This window comes from Schistocerca cancellata, chromosome 5 (genome assembly GCF_023864275.1).
Source record: "Schistocerca cancellata isolate TAMUIC-IGC-003103 chromosome 5, iqSchCanc2.1, whole genome shotgun sequence".
NCBI classification, from domain to species: domain Eukaryota; kingdom Metazoa; phylum Arthropoda; class Insecta; order Orthoptera; family Acrididae; genus Schistocerca; species Schistocerca cancellata.
In genome coordinates this window covers 84,807,287-84,828,116 of record NC_064630.1, presented here as the reverse complement: position 1 = coordinate 84,828,116, position 20,830 = coordinate 84,807,287, and the positions used below count along the sequence as shown (strand labels likewise).

Here is a 20,830-nt window from a genome sequence, read left to right as displayed (position 1 = left end):
TCAATATTTGAGTTGCTGTATAAGAACAGTTGCTGTATAAGAACAGAAGATGCGGGTAGCCCTCACTTTAGTATTCTGACGTGTCACACAAGGATGCATTTTGTCACCATTCTTTTTCATATTAGTCATGGATTCCATAACGAGAAAAACTATGGACAACTCCAACATGGGCATATCTTTGAATTTTGAATGGGCTATGTAGGTTTACAGATCTAGATTTTGCTGATGACATTGTTCTTCTGGCAGATACACATAAAAGTTTAGAGCTAATGACTAAAAAGTTGTGTAAATGCATCTACTGAAAATTATAGTGCAACAAGATATCACCACCAAAAGTAGGAAAGTTTCTGCAGTCTTCCAATGAATATGATGCATATGGCAATTAGACTCTACATGTATATCCACAAAGCTTTGGCTGTACTCCTCTGTCATCCTAGCAATGTTCATATACACATGTGACACATGGAAAAGTCAGCAAAATCAGGAACAAAAGCTCAATGTGTTTCACCAATGATTCTGGAGTTGAATTCTGAATATCAGTTATCGTGACCAAGTTCCAAATGATGATGTGCTTAGAAGAGTGGTCTTGCAGCCTGCATAAAATCATTGCTGTAATAAGACTGAAGCTCACAGGGCATATTCTATGAATGAAACATGGAAGAAGCCAGCACTGTTGTGGATGCCGACAAATGAGTTTAGAAATAGAGGAGGATCTCTTAACACCTAGAAATGAAGTTCTGGAAAAGATGAATGGACATGAATTGGGAGGAAGCTGAAAACCTGGCAGCTGATCAAGTTGGAGGAACTATGACTAAGCCTCACATGCGATATCTTCAGCTAGTAGCTCATGACATGGACACACACACAGAGAGAGAGAGAGAGAGAGAGAGAGAGAGAGAGAGAGAGAACAATGAAAACCACAGTACAAACCAAACACAAAGTAAAAAAAGGGAAAAAGAAGTGGTAAGTATTAAAAGAAGATAGCAGATGACTGCTGGAAGAAAATGGTGTAAACCAACCACACTGCAACACACTAAAGTCTTCAGTCTAAAAGATTAGGCCAGAGTCCAGACATACAGCAAATTTTTAAAAGCTCCACCACACTTGTCTCGTCATCAGATAAAATAGAGGGCAGATCCCCACTGAAATCTGCTTCTGCCTGCTTGTCACAACGTAAAACGCATTCAGTTAAAATGTGGCATACACTGATTTACATGCCACAGGCATCACAAACAGGGGGTTCTCTTACTGGAATAAAAAGCCTTGTGTGAGTCTGTGACCCATCAGTGAAATGACATCCTGCAAGGGAATGGTGTATTCTGTAATAGTATGATCCCCGCAGACCACCTTTGCGGCTTTGTTGGCCTGTTCATTTCCCCTAGTTCCTGTGTGTCCTGGTACCCAGCAGAATCACATTTTCTTTCGACACTGTTGAAGGAAGTATAGTTGGTCATGTTATGATATGCACCAATTTCTCTGCTGGGTACAGGTGTCAAACGACTGTAGGGCACTTAAGGTAATCAAGCAGATGAGAAACTGTTTGCCCTGAAGATGTCTCATCCACTTCAGTGCCTTCAGGATTGTATGGAGCTCTGCAGAAAGTACAATATGGGTATGGGGAAGCAAATCCTAAACACACACTTATTTTTTTAAATTAATCAAATCTAAAATAATTCTGGGCCTCTGTAGGTGCCAGGGTGGAGATTAGCTCCAACCTTTGTGCAAAACATTAAAACCAGCCACACCCATCTCTAACAGACAATCCTTTGTGCAAATCCCATAGGGCCTTGTCATTCGTTGCTGATTATGAGAAAACTTTTATATTGTAGACGGAGCAATGATATGATATAATATGGTATGGTATGCAGGCGTGTAAGGCATGGACAGCATTTTATATACCTGACGCACAATGAGCATCCAAAGCCGGATAAGAACTGGTGGCTCTGTAACCTCAGCACAAAGGCTCAATATGGGGCTTATTTGGAATGCCCCAATGGCCAGCCATATCCCTTCATGGTGCATCATGTCCAACATCTGTAAATAAGATGGTCTTGTAGACCCATAAACCGTGCCCCTATTATAAAGTTGAGGTTGCATGAAGGCTTCCAAAAAAAACTGAGCAGACGAAGTCCCGTCCAACCCCCCCCCCCCCCCCCCCCCCCAATGAACTGTGGCTGATAGATTTTAAGACACTCAGTGCTTTGAGGGACCTTCTTTTCAGGTCCCTAAGGTGTGGAAATCATGTAAGTTTCAAGACAAATGTGAGTTCCAGAAGCCTCACTGTATCTTTAAAATTAAAAATAGTGTACCTAATCCTCAACTTAGGAAAGTTTAAAATAATGGGACAGTTAAAGGGAATGCACACAGACTTCTTGGTTGAATACTTAAAGCCCCTCCTTTCTGCTTATTCATCCAACCATTGAAGAGTTGGCTGCAAGTGATGCTTTGTTGTTGCAAGGCTTGAAGAGGAACAAAAGAGAGAGTTCTCCATGAACACTGGACAGGACATTAACTACTTACACAAAATTATTAATAGCTATGGAAAAGGCAGTCAAATTTAAAACACTACCTTGAGGGACACCATTCTTGCTCAAAGCTGTCAGAGAGGATGTCGCCAACCTAACATCTAAAATAGCATGGACACAGGAAGGCTGAGGAGCTGCCTGAGGATAAGGTGTCTCCAAATAGTATCATAGGCCTTCTCGAAGTCAAAAAGTATACCCAGAAGGTGATGGAAATGGAGGAAAGCCTGCTGTATAGCTGCCTCACGGAAGGTTAGGTTATGAAAGGTGGAGTGATAGCTCCTGAAACCACACTGAAAGAGACTAAGAAGCTGCCTGGATCCTAAGATCCAGATAAAGTGGAAATTGAGCACCCACTCCATGGTCTCTCCCACACAACTACTGGGGGTCTCACTACGATAATACTCTGGCACATGCAGTCTTTATTGTGTGTTAAAAGAGGAATTAAAATTGCCTCTCGCTACGAGTTGGGAAACTCATGTGACACCCAAATGACATTAAAAAGAGAGAGATGGATTCCTTTGCTTCATTATGTGAGGTGCTGTAACATACTATCGTGGATCTTATCGGACCATGGGATGTGTCACGAGCCGCAGACAGTGCAGAATGCAGCTCCCGCACGAAAAAGCAGCAGATGTACTATTCATCAGTAGTGGGATGGAAGTCCAATTGCTTATCTTAGCTGCCACTCTGTGGTGCCAGAAAGCTGGACCCTGTTTGGCAGTGGCAGTAACTATGGCAAAATAGGCCACCATAGTCTGCGCAATGTTTCACGGAGAGGTTTGGGGACTTCCATTGTCCATTACAGTAACCACTGGGCACTGCCCTTCTCTCTCAGAAATCATGATGGTGCTTCATACAACTGTATTGTCAGGAACTGTTGCCATGATCTCCTCTTTTTCCCCTACTCATTCGGTGACATTTTACCCTCACTACCCAGGCTTACCATTTAATCTGGGGAAGACTGCAGAATAGATAGCTCAGTGGTTTGATGAATCATTAGGATTATATGATCCACACATTTCTGGATGCTATTATAGTGTTCAAACACAGCAAGTTGGCTGTAGAGCATCTAGTCTGCCCTATGAAGCATCCATCGAGGTGGATGGCTTTCAGGCACCACTCTGTCTAGCAAGTGAATCCACACTGGGAAACGGTCACTTGAGCACAAGCCACCAATCCTTTCGCATTGAGTGGTGTGTGTGAGGGCTGGAGAGCATATCGAGAGAACAATGGCAGTGAATGACCCAGAAGCAATGTTGAAGTGCAAGTTCTCCCCATGTTCAACAAACATGCATGTGAGGACAAGAGAAGGCTCTGAATTGCTCTACCCCACGGGCAGGTGATTGCAGAGCCTCAAAGCACATTACGTGGATTAAAATCAACGCACAGGATGAAGGGGTGGAAGAACTGAGTAAGGATGTCAAGGAGATCCTCTCCATTGAACACCTTATGTGGAAGCAGATAAAGTCAACATATTGTCAACTGATGACGCACATGTACTGACACAGTGACTGCTTGCAGGCTAGTTATGAAGGGGAGAAGTAAGGAGAGGTACGGTTGACAAAATAGCTACTCCGCCTCTAGCTCTCTCTCTCTCTCTACTGAGGTCGTCCATGTAGCTCAGAAGTGTTAGACACACATTAGTCTACCTCGAGTTAATAGATGCAGTTCTTCCATGTGTCCCGAAACCATTCACGTTCCACTGCAGTATGGAAACCATTTTAAATATGAGATTTTCTTCTAACTTTCCTGTTGTCATTCTGCCATGGGGGAAGACTACAGCAGAGGGGGATCATTTGAGGGATTCAATGGTTCCCAAAGGCAAATGCTGATGTCCATATTGCCAATAGTATGATCACTGTCAGATTTATTGGACACAGCCAAGGTTGCATGGTCTGATGGCTCTGGAGCAGATCATTGTGGCCAATTGGCCTTCATTCTCAGCTTGGATTTTGGGGACAGTGGCACTGCTGGATCTTCTCCATTGTGTGCCATAAGGGTTTGCTATCTAAGCTGATTTTACATTCAGCAACTTTCAAAGTTCAGTGATAGGAAGGCTGGGCTGTGGAACCAGCACTGTGGGCTGGCAGATGCACTTATAGGTGCAGGTATATGTGCCCTCCTCAGCTGTCACAGTTTGAGTGCTGACAGTGACTTTTCTGATAGGCTTCTTCCAACGCTGAGGCAAAAGACTTGACATAACTTGGTGGCCTTATATTCCTTCTTCACGTCAGAGTATGAGACAATTTGGATGATTTTTATCTGCTGAATCTTCTCTTCTTCAGTGAAAATAGGACAGTCCCTGCCCCAAAGTGGATGGACCTCGGTGCAATCAACACACATGGGTGGGGCAGTGCATCAAAAACCTGGATTGTGGGCTCGGCACAACGTCTTTCACATGTTGCCCGACTGTTACAACACATACTGATGTGACAAATGTGTTCGCATTTGAAGCACCACATTGGATTCGGGACATGAAGTCTAATCTTAAGTCTGCTGCAATATACTCAGACAGATACTCGCCAGATTGAATGTCAGGATAAAAAATGCTGACTTTTGAAGCTGTCGATCAAACCTTTTCACAATGTTCTAGACTTCAGTCACCCTTGTACTTTCTCATTCCCATTGCAGTATTTTTGTACCATTATTTGTAATGTCCCAGCATGTTGCAACTCCTTCAACGCTTCATAGTCTCGAGCAGGACGGTACAACTGCGCAACCTCTTGATAGATATGAGTTGCTCTCCAAGCACCTTTAGAGCGTTATGGATATAGAACTGTGGCAGTTCTTCAAAAGAACTATTCACACATTTTACGACAACAAAGACATTACCTACCACTGAATGTGGTCCATTACTTTGAATACTTACATTTCAGAGATGACCCAGGTGAATTAGTCACCTGAAGCCTCTTAAGATTTTGGATGTTAATATTGTCCAACACTCCACCCAAACTGCTGGGAGTAGAAACATGAGATCTAGACTTCATAGTGACCCCATGAGCATCTAGGGAAGGATGTCCACCAGAGACTGCCCTGCTTGCCTGGGTAACCCTTATATTACTGAGGTGCAGCACATTACACAGGTTGCCTGATAGCGCCTGTTCTTTCTCAAAAGCCATGCATCTCATCAGCATGCAGCACACCTTGAGAATGAGGGCTTTTTGTAGAGGTTTTGCCATCCTTGCAATCCAGGCAGTTAAGCCGACATCCCCATTCCCTGTGATGCACGACATTCCACTGACACATGCCCAGAGCTTATGATAACAATGGATTAATGGTGCTCACCAGTCACCAGCTCTGCAAACTCCAGGTCACCATGCCCATACCCAGCACAGAAATGCTGAGCCCTGAGGGCATGTGAGGTAAGTATGTAAGAGACATGACCAGCTGTCTGTAGGTATCTCATTCATTGCTGTTGTGGGTAAATGAAGTGAATATCCAAGTTGCGCGAAACAATGGCATTGATTTACATACTGGGGAAGCAGAAGGATATTAATGGAGTTTCATGTGCCTCTGACATCTGAGAAGAATGTCAGCAACAGTGTGTTAAAAAGTTGAACCAACATGCTAAAGCGGAATAGCTCACTATCTGCACAGACTGCACTTGGGGATGGCCTGTGTCAAGGATGGGAGAGGAATGAATTGAGAGTGCTGAAATGGTGGTTTCAAATGAAAGAGAGATAATTAAAGGAAACTCATGGTACAGTCCAAAACTACAGAATACAGCAGGCCTCATTCAGGCTGGACTGTAGTGGGCATTTGCCAGTCTGAGTGTTAGCAAAATATGAAAAATGGAAGGAGAGAGAAAGATGGTTCATGCTTAAACTAGCTGGTGCCTAGTCAAAAAGAGCAGAAATGGAGGCAGATGGCACGAGATAGTCTGCTCCCCCTGAAAGGTAGAAACCGCGAATTTCTGCCCTGTACAATGACGGGACCCCTTTCTCACTCCTCTCTACTGGATTGCTGGTGGCATGGGCACTTTTACTGCATTGAGCAGAGGGCTGAAAGCATACCCCATCAGCGGCTTTTATCAGAAAGAACCATTTCTGTCCTGAAGAAACAGGCTGGCTGGTCATGTAGACACTGCAAGAACTTGTGCTAGGCTCCAAGCCTGCGGCCTTGGTACAGATGCAAGCATGAAAGGCAACTTTTAATTCTCAATAAATTATGCATGAATTACTCCTGATAACCCAAACTAACTAGGCACCCTGTAAATTTCATAATAGTTCAGAAAACCTGCTGCAAATTGTGCTCTGTGGCAGATAAACAGTGTCTGCATTCATGCTAATGATGGAGAATTAACAGAAAAGATAAAAACTTAAATTTATTCACCAGTATTGAAGCTGGACTGGTGCTTCATAGGAGAAAAGGAAGCTTACAAGGTGGTAGAGACAGCATTACACAACAGCGAATGCTTTAATGGCATTCTGTATGACCAGCTTCCACATGGAAGTCACTCTTGTGTAATTAGCTTATGAATCCATCCTTGGAGAATTATGTTTGGTCCGTCTTTCATGAGGAGGAAGAGCTCTATTAGAAGAAAGTTACAGTGCCTTGTCACCCAATTAGAAGTGTTCACAAATGGTTGGTACAGGGTGTACACGTGGACAAGAAAAAAAAAATTCCCGGATTTCCTGGTTAAAATTACACTTTCTCCCAGGTGAAGATACACTTTTTCTGTGTTCAGTGACAGTATACTTTTCCTTGGAACTGTAAAACTTATCAGTCCTTTGAATAGTTATGGTTTTATACACTGGTGTAGTACTTCTTGGTTCGTTAGAAAAAAAAACACACACACAGCTAAGCTTTCACATATAATGTTGATCTTTTTTGCACGTGTTACACTATAAGATACATCCCACAAATGTGCCAGTAAAATTTTTGATAAAGACATAAATGTCTTGATCTTCTGCGCTTGAAATTTTTCTAAATGTTTGTACTCAAAGACTTGATTTTTAAATGAGAGTCAAACACTCTGTGATTTAAGAAATTCATCGTACATTTTCGCATGTAGTTCATCTTACATAAAAGGAAATTTACTTTGAAAATAACGCTTTGCAAATAACCATTCGCAATATTTTCTCGCGACCTGTTAGAAATAGGTTTGCTTCAGCAGTTGTCACAGTGTGCCAGATAACAGGCGTCACCGCGCTTGCGCAGCTACTAGGAAGTGCGTATGTTCGTAGATGTATGACATTAAAAGATCTTACATTATGTCATAAAAGAAACAATTCATCAGAGGATACTTCAAGAGCATCAGAATTCTGTGCACCATAAACGTGTAATTCGGCTTAAAGTGCACATTTGTATGTGCAGATTCAGATGTAAATTTTCTTGGAGTACCAGTACTGTATTATCTAATGTTTGGTTCTTCATTATGGCATAATGTCACACGTGCTAGAAAATGAAAACGTGCACTTTTGAAATGCAGCGAACAGTTGAAACTAGCCAATAGCGTGGAATGAAACACTTTATTTCAAATAAATTGACTGCCTCATTGAAAAAGATTAATAAAAGCCAAATTTCTCTAGCAAATTGACAAAATAACTTCATTGTTCTGCAAGGCGATTAATACTTGGTTGTCAGAAAGGTGAAAATAAAATAAAATCTGAAACTAATTACATATTTTCTCCTTTTGTACTCATGTCAGTGTATTTTAATTCACTTGATAGCTCCCGGCCACAGAAATCCATTTTGTTTTCACTTGACGTGACAGCAATAAACGAAGAGGAAACAGCAAAATCACTAAACGTAAATGCCAGTCACGTGGAGACTATCCACTTTCCAACCCTAACTCAGACTGCTCTGTGCATCAGAAAAAAAAAAAAAAAACTCGCCATCAATATTGGATGGGATAATTTGTAAACGGGAGAACAAGAACTCTTCAGAAAATTTGCATTCTTTATTGCCTATAGCTAATAACTTGCTTTTTTGTGTGACATAAAATTAAACATAAGATAAATGAAACCAGTAGAAGAGACAAGCAAGACAGTACACATTTCTTCAGTCCATAAGTCCTAGCATTTTTTCTCTCCAACCTTGTTACAGCTTTACATGGCATGTTTCCCTTTGTGGGAAAGGATCTATTACCTCATCAAAGGTCGTCACATGTTTTGCTACATGAAAAAAAGAAATGTTTAATACTGAAAAAGCTGTTAATACAATACAAACAGTACCCAAGACTTGTGTGGTTTCTCAATCTGATTACGTGTATTTTGTCACTGTCTGCTAGATACAACGAAATAGGCCTGTCTAATATTGCAGCTACTGTAACACACACCAAATAAACAAGACTATTTTGGCACAAATGGTCATTTTTATAACACGAGAAAATATAATTCACAAAGTACCAATACTAAATGCCTATTAGGCCTACTACAAGCAAAAAGTTTTATGTTCGGAAATAGTTTCACATTTCATTCATACACTCCAGCTTCTCAAGCATGAGATTGAAAAGTAGTAGTATGAAATTTTCATATAAATTTGGAATTGTGTTATTCTTCCATAATTTGTGTGATGTCCCCGTTTCATCTCCTTCCTAGTTCTACCAAACAATCGCGTCATCACTAATTCTGTAACTTATTCTCCGGTTAACTTCGCTAGCCCTTCCACAATAACGGTTTAGTTATCCCGCGTTTATTCTCCGGTTAGGCGTTATTACGTGTTCATAAAACGCGCTGTCCGCACTACTCAGGTGGCTGCTACCGGGGACAGTACAACTGGTCCTTACTAGTGTAGCGGTCTGGCAAAAAATTTTCTATCAAAATTTAATTTTCTTGGATACACCAAGAAGAAAATACGTAATCTTTCTTACCTATGATTCCACTCTGGTAGTCTGAATCTATGGATTTCGGTCGTAATTATAACAACACTGATAATTCGCAAACACAGTTAACCACATAAACAAACAGTGATTGCCATTCACCCGTTCAGCTTTATTCTGCTCAGCTCGTATAGCCCTGTCCCCTTCTGTCTAAGGAAAGTTTATTTGTAGATGCGACGGGATTCCACTGGCAGATACATGACGTACACTACACACGCATTCAAAATTCAACTTATGATTCATTCAGAAATAAACTTAGAATATGTTCCAAAATGTTCAAAAACCAACAGGGATGTGTTTCAAAATCATATGAATAATCAACAGACCAACATGCGCTGGATACTAGGCACTTTGTGAAACAAGGTTTTTTCCCCCCTCAAGAATATGAATTTGGCGGCCCCATTCCATTCTGCTGAAATTGCCACCCGGGGTAGATACCCCGGTTTGCCCCACTGAATCTGACAACTTGCACGAGCCAGTAAATTTTTTCCGGGTAGCATTTTGCTGCAGCAGCAGCAGCAGCTGCTGCTTATAGAGCTAACAGTCACACTTCTGTAGCCAGAAGTAGGAGAAGGTACTACACATGCGCGACTCAACTGCGCTTGCGCATGAGCCCGCCCTGCTCAAACGAATCTAACGTAAACAGTTGTGATGTCACGCTCATCGGAGACGCAGGCAATTTATTGTTATGAAGCTCTGAACAGTCTTCCCAAGGCCTTTAACACATTTTGCTGTTGGCAGACGCTTGTATGAGCACTGTGTTTAGTTGTTGTATATAGCGCATTTCCTTTGCAACTTAAGTTTTATTTTTATTTTTTTTCCCTCTTGTTCATGTTTTATTGTCGCAGTATTATTCTGCAGTAGTGGGATACATAATATCCTTTGTTAGGATATTGTTTCTTACCACTGAAAATTACAAAAATTTAACTGAAAGCTAAAACAAAAACAAAAAAATTCCTGGAATTCCAAAAAATTCCCGGTTTTCTTCCGGATGAAAAAATTCCCGGGTTTCTCCCGGGTCGTAGATACCCTGTGGTAGTATATGACCAAGACTTTGGAACATTTCATTGAACCAAAATTCTTTTGATCTTAACCCACACGAACATCTGTCTTGTTTTCTGTGTGAACACCACACTATACACATCCTTTATCAGTCTATGGAAACCTATCAGCATTTGAATGATTCATTTTTAATCTGTCCAGGTGCTACGTTCTGCAAATAATGATTACTCTGAATACTAACAGCCAGTCACAATAATACAACTTTAGACCACATGAAGCTACTTGATAGTGCCGTTTTCACGTATAAAATTCATCCTGTCTCCAAAAGCTTAAAGTTAACACCAATGCAAGAAAAAATTCCTGAAGAATTTGACTATCAGTATGATCTTAAACAGAAGGATGAATTATATAATTAGTTCAATAAAAATAAATTATGAGGAAGGAAATTTGGGAACTAAATGCCTTTTAAGCAAACAGTGGACAGTTTTCAAGATGAAACTTCACAGCTTATGATAATCTTTCAGATAAATGTTTCCCAAAGAGTTTATAAAATACGACCAATAGAATTTTTAAATATAACTTAAGGGGAGATTCTGGTTCAGAGGCACGAAAAATCTTTTTACAATCTTTTTCAGATAGGGTTTCTTTTATTAAAATGGAGGTTGTACCACATTATTATACATACAATGGTATATGTTATATGTTTTTTTTGTTTGTTTGTTTGATAACAAATTAAAAATGGCAGCTGCAGCCCTTGTCAAAGTACACGTCTCGCAGTGCATCCTGGTTTGCATGAAGTGTTGTACAGACTCGTGGCTATTTCTGAAACCCATAAAAATAGAAAGTTCTTAAATCAAAATGAATTTGGAGGTACATCATGATGGGATTTTGAAAAAGACCTTGGAGAAACAAAAGGCAGCTGTTTGAGAAACATGTCAATTTCTTGGCATGTTTTCTTAAGTTCAAATGTTTAGAAAAAATATTTAAAATTCAAACACAAAAAAGCTCTCCCTATCACCCCCTAAATTTAATTACCTTTCAATTAAAAAATGAAATTAATCAGTTAATCTGTTGAGGCTCTGAGTGCTTCATCAGGTGAAAAAATGTGGTTTCAACAAACGTGTATTTTCACTTTGGAATAACAAAAAACATTGTTGTTTCAAAACCTATGGTTAATCTGCGATACTAGGATCATAGAGGCATCCTTGTTCTTCCTCAAACGTACTCTGGTTCTGAATCTAGTGTTTTTCTTTTTTTGCAATTTGGGCTGTTTTAATGAACTGAGACATTTCTGAACTGAGACATTTCTTGCACCATGGCAGGCATGCATTTCCTCTCAGATAATTCCACAAACTTTTTGCCCCACAATGAAGATGTTTCAGTACCACTTTCCAATGCATACATTGCATATTGACAACAGTGCACCTTTTATGCAAAACCTCACTGGACAGAAATTTGGATACTGGTTGAATCTTTTCTTGAACTAATTCATCAGGCACTTACAGCTGCCTATACTTCTATCGGCACACAGTTCCACTCGACATGATGTTACTTCTAAAATACTTTCACAACCAAAAAATCCTTTTGTAGACATAATATGTAAACTGCAGGGGATGAAAATTACACAAAAAATTCATTTTTTTATCCGCCTTGACCAGAACCTCCCCTTAATAATAATTCTGCATAGTTGTAAGGGCATATACATATATGTCTTTGAGGTGAGGCAGGGTAACAGTCAATACCGAAAATTTAATATGACAGAATGGCACTCAGAAATAGTGCTGAATACTTACCTTGTTGTTCTTTGCTGTCAGCAAGAGAAACCCTCAAAACATATGAATGTTTATGTGCTGAAAGATGCCCTTGCTTCTCAGACCTAAACTGACGTAAGGAGAGTGCTTTGGATCTAGGACTCCAGAAAGATATTTCTAGTTGCAAATGTAAGAAACAATGACACAGACTGCCTAGTGTAAACGCAATACACAATTAATGATCTGGATGAATTTCTTATTCTTTACATGTACTACTACGTAAATACTCCACAAGCACATGCATGACAGACATTATTAAACTAAGATTACACAATACTTTTTCCTTTTTTATGCATGATAACATGCAAGGGGCATCTGCAGTATCATACAAAATGAAGTGTTTATGTAGAAAAGCTTTTCTACATTCCAGACACCAATCAAATAGACACAGGAAAATTTGGAACTTGGAGGTGGAGGCAGATACAGACAAAAAATAACATTTGCAAGTACATAGTCATGCACCTACAGGAAAGCCTTCTTTTATTCTATTTAAGGGACTATAAAAATTGATGCAAATAATGGGAAAATGTAATTGGTTTTTAAACATATAATTAATAAAACTGCATTTAGCCATTTTATTAATTGTTGTGCCCTTTAATTTGAAACCTCTGGGCATAAAACAGTTTGACACCTAATACCACATTGATTGTAGTTATTTCTTTATCAAAAATCCATAGCTACCATTTGTTTCAACTTCTGGAAAAAATTTTCAATAAAGTTTTCTATTTCATAAACAGATATGGAAGTTTTGATTCCTACACTTGTAGCACAAATGTATTTGTTTACTGTATTTACATCTGCAATGTGAGGCACAACACTTATCTTCAAATCATTCTCACTATTTTCACTTTTTGTATTGTCAGCTTTTTCCCCAATATGGGACTCTTGCCATATCTTACACAGACTCCCTTTCAAGTGTAACAATATTGTTTATCAAGTGCAACAAATCTTGCACCAGGTGCTCGAACTGCAACTTTCCTACACTGAAGTGAGGAGACTTTCACAGTCATCATTGTTACTGTCCAGGTCCCCTTCCTTCACTTGGAAGAGTCTGACTTTTAGGAAGAAGAGTGAGATAGTATACTTCTTATACTCCATCTATGCCTTAGTTATAAAATAAAAATAGGAAACATGGGGACTGATAAAAAATGCCTAAAACATTGAGAAAATGTCAATTCTGGAAGTATGGTAGTGGGTGTATACTGCTGCAGCAGGTATGGAGTGAAAAAAATGCCTTACATGACAAAGGACAAAGTACCTGGGTATGTTGACACATGGGCTGTTCCATCACACAATATCCATCTGTCTACTGACACTACAGGTACTTCATGTAGTTATCCCTCAATTCTTATACATACTTCAACCAACTTTCTCAAAGAATCATGACCACCTCTGTAACATTCTTGTCAGATCATATGACATTTCCGATTATCTCTGCCCCATGGTTTCCGATCCTAGAATATTCCCACAATAAAGCCTAATCCATGCACCAACCAACTGCCACTTACACTGGCACCATCACTGGTAAGCCTTGTAACAAAAGTGGCAAAATAACATGTGAAACCACACAGTTTACCAACTATAATGTGCTCACTGCATGGCTTTTTATACTGAATGACCACCACTAAATTAGCTGAGCACACGAATGGACACACACGATCTGTATGCCTTGGGGCCATCCAGTATCCATCTGCTGAGTATGCTCTACAGTGCGACTGAAGGGACCCCTACACCAAACCTGCAGGAGAGCAGTGGTACAGTGCATCTTTGTTTTAATGTGAGTGATTTTTATCTTTGTATTTATGTTCATAGAAATTTCTTGTTAAATTGTTTTTATGGTAATAAACTGTGACTGACTAAATGTGCTGGTTCAAGCACAGACTGTTGTTTCCTTAGTGTAATTTCTCATTTGCCATTCACTGGTGGCAGTTTCTACTGACAAAATCTGTGCATTGGGAAGTTTGTGAGCTATAACTGGATAATGCACTTCTACCCTCTTGCCACTTGCAGGAGATAAGAGTATCTGCCACATCACAAATTGTATGTCATATGATCACATACTGCAGATCAAACCTTGCAGAGAAGTCTATTACAATGGCCTGCTGCACTTTCTTTTATTGTTGAAGAGACATTCTGGAATGTTTCCCGATATTCAGATCGAGCAATCTCTGTTTTCTTAACCTTAATCAAGGTCACATGTTAGAGACTGTTTGAGGAATGGAAAAGATACTCACATGTTATGTTTTGGATGCTGGCAGTCAGTCCACCTACATCTTTGTCAGTAGATGAATTTAAATCTTCATCAACATTCATGTTTTGGAGACTTGTGTTTCTCAGCCTAAGAAGCACGTGGAATACTGTTTATGTCATGCTCACTACATCCGAGCATTTACATTATTTCTTGAAACATTCTTCTGTGTCCTGAGATATCACAATAACTCAACACACCAAAAACTTAAGAGCTGGCATACTCCACTAAAGGAAAATCTGGTCTTTCTAAAGAGTTCCTTATTGGAGCATATCATTAGTGAGAAAGAGTGGGTGAAAGATCACCAAAACATATTTTTCAGTCTGTTGCACACTAAGCTCATCCTGATTACCAGGGGAAGTCATACAAGAGTTTCAGCAGAGTACACCACCACTAATCTCATGGGCTTTTGAAGAACCAAAATGACAACACTGTAGCTTCTGGGACTTGGAAGCAAACTGAATCAGCAAAGGTCCCAGAAAGAGCAATGAGTGGCTAAAAATACGCAATCTTGAACAGTTTCTTGTCTGAAGACCACTGGTGAGTAGTTTGCCTCCTACAAAAATACACTGGTGCTATACAATCAATAACTTTCACAATACTGAGTGGTGTTTCAATGCCTCAGGAAGAAGACTATTAAGAAATGAGAGCTGAGACATATTTGTCATAACATAATGTTGGAGTATATTAAAGAAGAGAGTTTACTACCAATATGAAGCCATGGACTAGTTTCTTGTTTCATTTGCCTCATCATATAATCGAGAGAGAGAGAGAGAGAGAGAGAGAGAGAGAGAGAGAGAGAGAGAGAGAGAGAGAGAGAGGCGGGGGGGGGGGGGGGGGGGGAGCAACAAATCACTAAATGAGAAACAGTATTTGATTGTTCATCCCATGAAAAGGGTGTCTCTACTATCAATGAAACTTTGTAAATCATGCCTAACATACTACTTGAGGTGACTGAAGTGCTTTACAAGATTCCTTTTCTGACACATTGTAATCATTGTATCACTCATGTCTTTCTGCAGCTCACTATAAACTCTAGCAGCAGAGATTTTACTCAATTCTCCTGGAACAAGTTAGATGCCAATAAGGTTGAGGAAGAAATTAAGGCTCGCCAAAGAGCAGTTTGCTTACTGAAACATCTGTTAGGCTTGCATGTAACCAGTTTTACTTTCAACCACCTTCCAAGAACTAACAGCCATTTATCACCAGTTCCCTACCGCTGCAGGGTTACTGCACGAAAACACATTTATGGATGGCTTAACTATAGGAACTGAAATGGAAGACAGCCTGATATCACTGTATGATGAGATGTCTTTGCTAATGGAGCAAATAACAACTGCCAGACACTATTCGCAATCTGCAAGGCAGAAGGACGAGATCTCCAAACAAATGTCACGGTAGACGAGGATAGGCTTTCAGTAAATCAGCTAGAAGTCACTGAACAAGTTTTGAAAATCATAGCACCTAGAAGAAATTTATTACGAGTTACTGCAGGTGATTACAGCCCTCTGAAATTAATGACACTAACATCCCATCAAGACATTTGGCTGCTCAGAATAGGTTGGTATGAAGATCTGCCACACAATCTACTGTCAGATGGTGACAACACTTTCTCAGTTATTTGATTAAAGATGGGTCCAAACAACAGGGAAAGAGCACTCCTATGTTCACACTTTGTCACATTGGAGTGAACATATGGTGCTGGCTTATGCATAGCTTTGGATAAGTGTCCCCAACTAACATGTAGTATAAGCTGATTAGCATCTGTTAAGATGGTAACATTCCCATGACTTGAGATCTGCTAGCAGCACTGACTGGTACGAGAATGCTATGCCACTACTGCAAGGCCTCTGACCACAGTAGAGCTGCAGTATGGACTGAATCTATCAACACTTTAATCAAAGGTCTACCACTACCCTGCACACTGAAGGTAAAGTGCGTCAACCCATATTTGATGATGGTTTTCTGCATTTGGGAACTCACTTTCAATACATCTATTGTGTCATCAAAGCAATCCTATGTCGTTGTCTTCCCCATACAATTGCACGCAGCACTGCCTGCCAGCAGATAGAAGTGCCATTGGTTGTTGATTAAGTGAAGCCTCACAATCGTTGGAAGTTTCTGGAATAGATTTTGTTGGACCCATGTAACCACAAATAAATAGAGTTACAAAAGAGTGTTATGGTATCTTTGCCAGCTGAGCTGTAGCTACAGCTGTCCATGTGCATGTGCGCGCGTATGCGTGTGCATTTCTTTTTTAAGAAAGGAAGAAGGAGTACCAAACATGGAAATAACTAACTGCAGCAATCATCATGGATCATGTTGGAAGACTGCTTAACTATCTTGAGAGTCTCTTGTACTGTAGCGACCTTGATAGTGTGGAGACAAGTCAAATGCAGACATTAAAATAATAATTCATCTGTGACATCAAGATATACGCAGAATTTTCTTTGCATTTTATGTTCTTTGGTACTCGTGTGTGGTCCACGTTTTGTTGTGTGGTCAAAGTAAAGTACTGTGTGCAAAGAATATTTATACAAATAAAGTGATAATCACTTACAAGCCACATATATATTTGAAGTAGAATCAATTCCCACAGTCATGACCCCATACTGAACGGTTGGCAAACTGATTTTCTGTGCACGCGCAGGGAACAATGGGCCTACTCACTAACATGGGCTGAAAGAGTAGCACCAGAGTTTACCGAGAGCTAACAATGGTATGCCATCACCACCAGCTACACTGAACAACAACAACAACAACAATGATACAGGTAATGGCAACAGAACAATAACATCAGAAATCTGTCTTTTTTGGCCCACAAAGTCTCAGCTATGGCTAATGGCCATCTTCCATTTGTGTGGAATGGTATCAGACAAGTACTTTATTTTACGGATTACAAGATGAACTTAACTTTTAAGCAATTATAAAATAATAACATTTTTATTATTAGTTTGTAAAGCCAGATTTTAAAAAAATTCTTAAGTTTATAAAACTGCATCGACCTTTAAAATCCCTGAAAATCACCATCTGAACTTTCTTCTTCTTCTTTTTCTTCTCCCTCCTCCTCTTTGTCATCACGATTGTTCTCTTCATATACAAGATGGTCTTTATTACCATCGAGGGCATTACTTTTGTCACACTTCTTAAAAGATTTAACAATAATGTCTTCTCTCAGTCTAGACCATGACTGTATTAACCACTGACACACTTGTTTGATCACAGATTGTTTTAAAGCTCCCTTCAGTGTAAATTCATGTCAGGTTTCATCCATTATCCATTTGTTCCATTCCTCTTTCATATACACTTTAAACGGTTTATTTATCGAGACGTCAAAAGGTTGCAATTATGAAGTAAGTCCTCCCGGAATAACAGCAATGTCTGTGTTTCCCTGTCTCAATTTCTCTTTCACAAAATTTTTCAGATGACTACTAAACTGATCTAGCACAAGAAAAGAACTCTTTTTCAATAAAACACCTTTCCTTCTATCCCACACTCTGTTAATCTAAAATTTCATACTAGCCTCATCCATCCAACCCTTGTCATGTACATGAAAAACAGCACTTGGCAGTATTTCAAAAGGCTTCAGCATTGTTTTGTACATGAAAATGATCACTGGATTATGTTTAGTACCATCAGCACAACATGACAGGACAAAAGTGTAGAGCATTTTTCTTGTCCACTTGTTTTTACAGTTACAGATTTACACCTTTCATGACAACAGTTCTGTTACTTGGGACTTCAAACGTCAGAGGAGTTTCATCCATATTCACTATTTGGGCTTAGCTCCACACTGCTTTTCTTTTGAAGTTGAATAATAAAGTGATGGAAAGGTAATATTTTCTCTTAAAGCTCTGGTGGCATTTTCCGAAATATTTTGGTTTTAGTTCATATGCAAAGTCCATGACGCTTAATAAACCTGTAGCACCAGCCAACTCCACCCTTCTGTTAAGTTCCACTGTAGCACTAGCTTATGAGCATGTATTTGAATCATTTCTTTGTATTAATTCCAATGCCATTTTGATGGTGTCCTTGAATCCATTTTAATACATCTGTAAGTAGGCTGTTTATGTTTTCTTTATGTAAGTTTGCTGTTTATGTTTTCTTATTGGCAACGTTACGTAGCTCTCTGTATGAAAATCACTGGCTGTGCTGTGTGCAGTATGTGGCTAGTTTGCATTGTTGCCTGCCATTGTTGTCATGAACTGCTATAGCTGAATGTGAACAGCGCATAGCGTTGCGCAGTTGGAGGTGAGCCGCCAGCAGTGGTGGATGTGGGGAGAGAGATGGCGGAGTTTTGATAATCTGTAAGACTGGATGTCAATTATGAATATTAAGGTAAATACATTGTTTGTTCTCTATTAATATCTTTCATTTGCTAACTATCCCTATCAGTAGTTAGTGCCTTCTGTAGTTTGAATCTTTTATTTAGCTGGCAATAGTGGCGCTCGCTGTATTGCAGTAGTTCGAGTAACGAAGATTTTTGTGAGGTAAGTGATTTGTGAAAGGTATAGTTTAATGTTACTCAGGGCCATTCTTTTGCAGGGATTTTTGATAGTCAGATTGCGTTGCGCTAAAAATATTGTGTGTCAGTTTAAGCACAGTCTTGTATAAATTGTTCTAAGGGGACGTTTCATATGTCGACCCTTAGCGTAGGATACCTCACTGGAATCTTCTGATTTTTTCTTGTAGTTTGTGTAATTAGTCTAGATTTTGTTTATTGCTAGCGCGTAATTGTAGAGAGAATCTCCTTTGTAGTTGCAGCTTTTCATTGTTGCACAGTAAAACAGTTGGGGCATGCATGTAGATTTGCACCAAGTATTTCGCAGCTGCAATTAACTAGATATTATTTTCAGTGCTATGTTAATGTGTTCTCTTATTTTTGCTCTTCAAATTGTGTTTTTCTGTGTTATCGTGTGAAATATTGTCACAATAATGGCGTGTGAAAAACGTAACACTCGGCTCCAAAGTAAATTGAGAAATGACAGTGAAGACGAAAGCAGTGTGTTGGCCCCACCATGTAATGAATTAACTAATATTCAAAGTAGTAATTTGGTAACTGTGCATAGGGAAATGGAGCGGGCGTCAAACAATGGCGTAGACAGTCAAACAGGTAGTGAACAGGGAAGCATTATCGATCGATCGGTCGGCAACAGCTCGCCTCAGGAATCCGAAATGATAGGACACAATTTTGCAAATACTGTAGATTCAAGTTTTGCGTCCTCACCGTTTTCTCAAATAAGTCAAGACACATTTTCTGCTTGTCAAAATGTGAATGTTGCTGGTGCAAATGCACTGCCGAAAAGCGTAGAGGGACAGATTCCAGACACTAATGCATTGTTATTACAATTAATGCAACAAATGGGACAAAATCTTCAAAAGTTAGACACAATGGAACAGAATCAGAGACAAACACAGCAAAAGCTGCAAAAGTTAGACACAATGGAACAAAATCAGAGACAAACACAGCAAAAGCTGCAAAAGTTAGACACAATGGAACAAAATCTTCGGAAGTTAGACACCACACTTGAACAAACACGTGAAGATTTAACTACTGAGTTACATAACATTGAATCGAAATGTCAAAAGGTCTGTAATGACGTAAAAACACAAATTTGTGAGCATTCTCAGCCTATTTTTTCGCGGCATGAAAATGCATTACAGAATCACGAAGTAGCCATAAAAGAGCTGCAAACCATTGTTCATGAAAATCATGAGACCTTGTGGGCTAAAATTGACTCAGTTGCATCTACCGATTCGGTTACGCAACTGGCAAAAACTCAGGAAAACTTAAAGAACACAGTAGATTCGATTTCAACACAAATGGACACTCTGAAACTTGGTTCAGAAAAACACACTGAGGAAATGTGTTCACTATCGGAGAAAGTAGCTGAACTTTCGGATCAGGTCACTAACTTATCTACAAAGGTAGATGATGATCTGAATGACACAAGACCCGTAGCCTTCACTGACACAGAAGAGTATGAACAAATAAGAAAATTCAAACAAAATCAAAATCAAATCAATACACAGTACAAAAGAGAAATCCAGGAAGTATAAGATCAGTTGACACAGGTAATACAAGAATTACGTATTTCAGAGGACACTCGCGCCCCAATACTGGAAGAGGGACATAGAAATACGGAAAAGCCACAATATAATAACACAGAGCATTTCGGTAATTATGAAAGGAATTGGCAAGGTGCACCGAGTTTTGAGATGGAACCGCCGACACGACGTAACAATGACCGATATGTGACTCGCCGACATGATGATTTTGACTATAAGCTGTTCATTACTACACGTAAATTCAAAACATTTAAGAATTCTGGCAACGACATTCATCCACAAGCATGGCTCCATCAATTCTCTCATTGTTTTCCTCCCAACTGGTCATTGGAGCACAGATTAGAATTTATGT

The 20,830-nt window shown here is 39.6% G+C and overlaps 1 protein-coding gene across 3 annotated transcripts in view; it reads right to left on the bottom strand.

The window, feature by feature from the left end:
• Positions 1–20,830, bottom strand: part of LOC126188841 (uncharacterized) — a 178,828-nt gene that overhangs the window by 126,848 nt on the left and 31,150 nt on the right. For all 3 annotated transcript variants that reach the window (XM_049930459.1, XM_049930458.1, XM_049930460.1), the window contains exon 4: positions 12,144–12,278. In XM_049930459.1, coding sequence (XP_049786416.1) covers positions 12,144–12,278 — 135 coding nt within the window. The remainder of the gene's footprint in view (positions 1–12,143; positions 12,279–20,830) is intronic.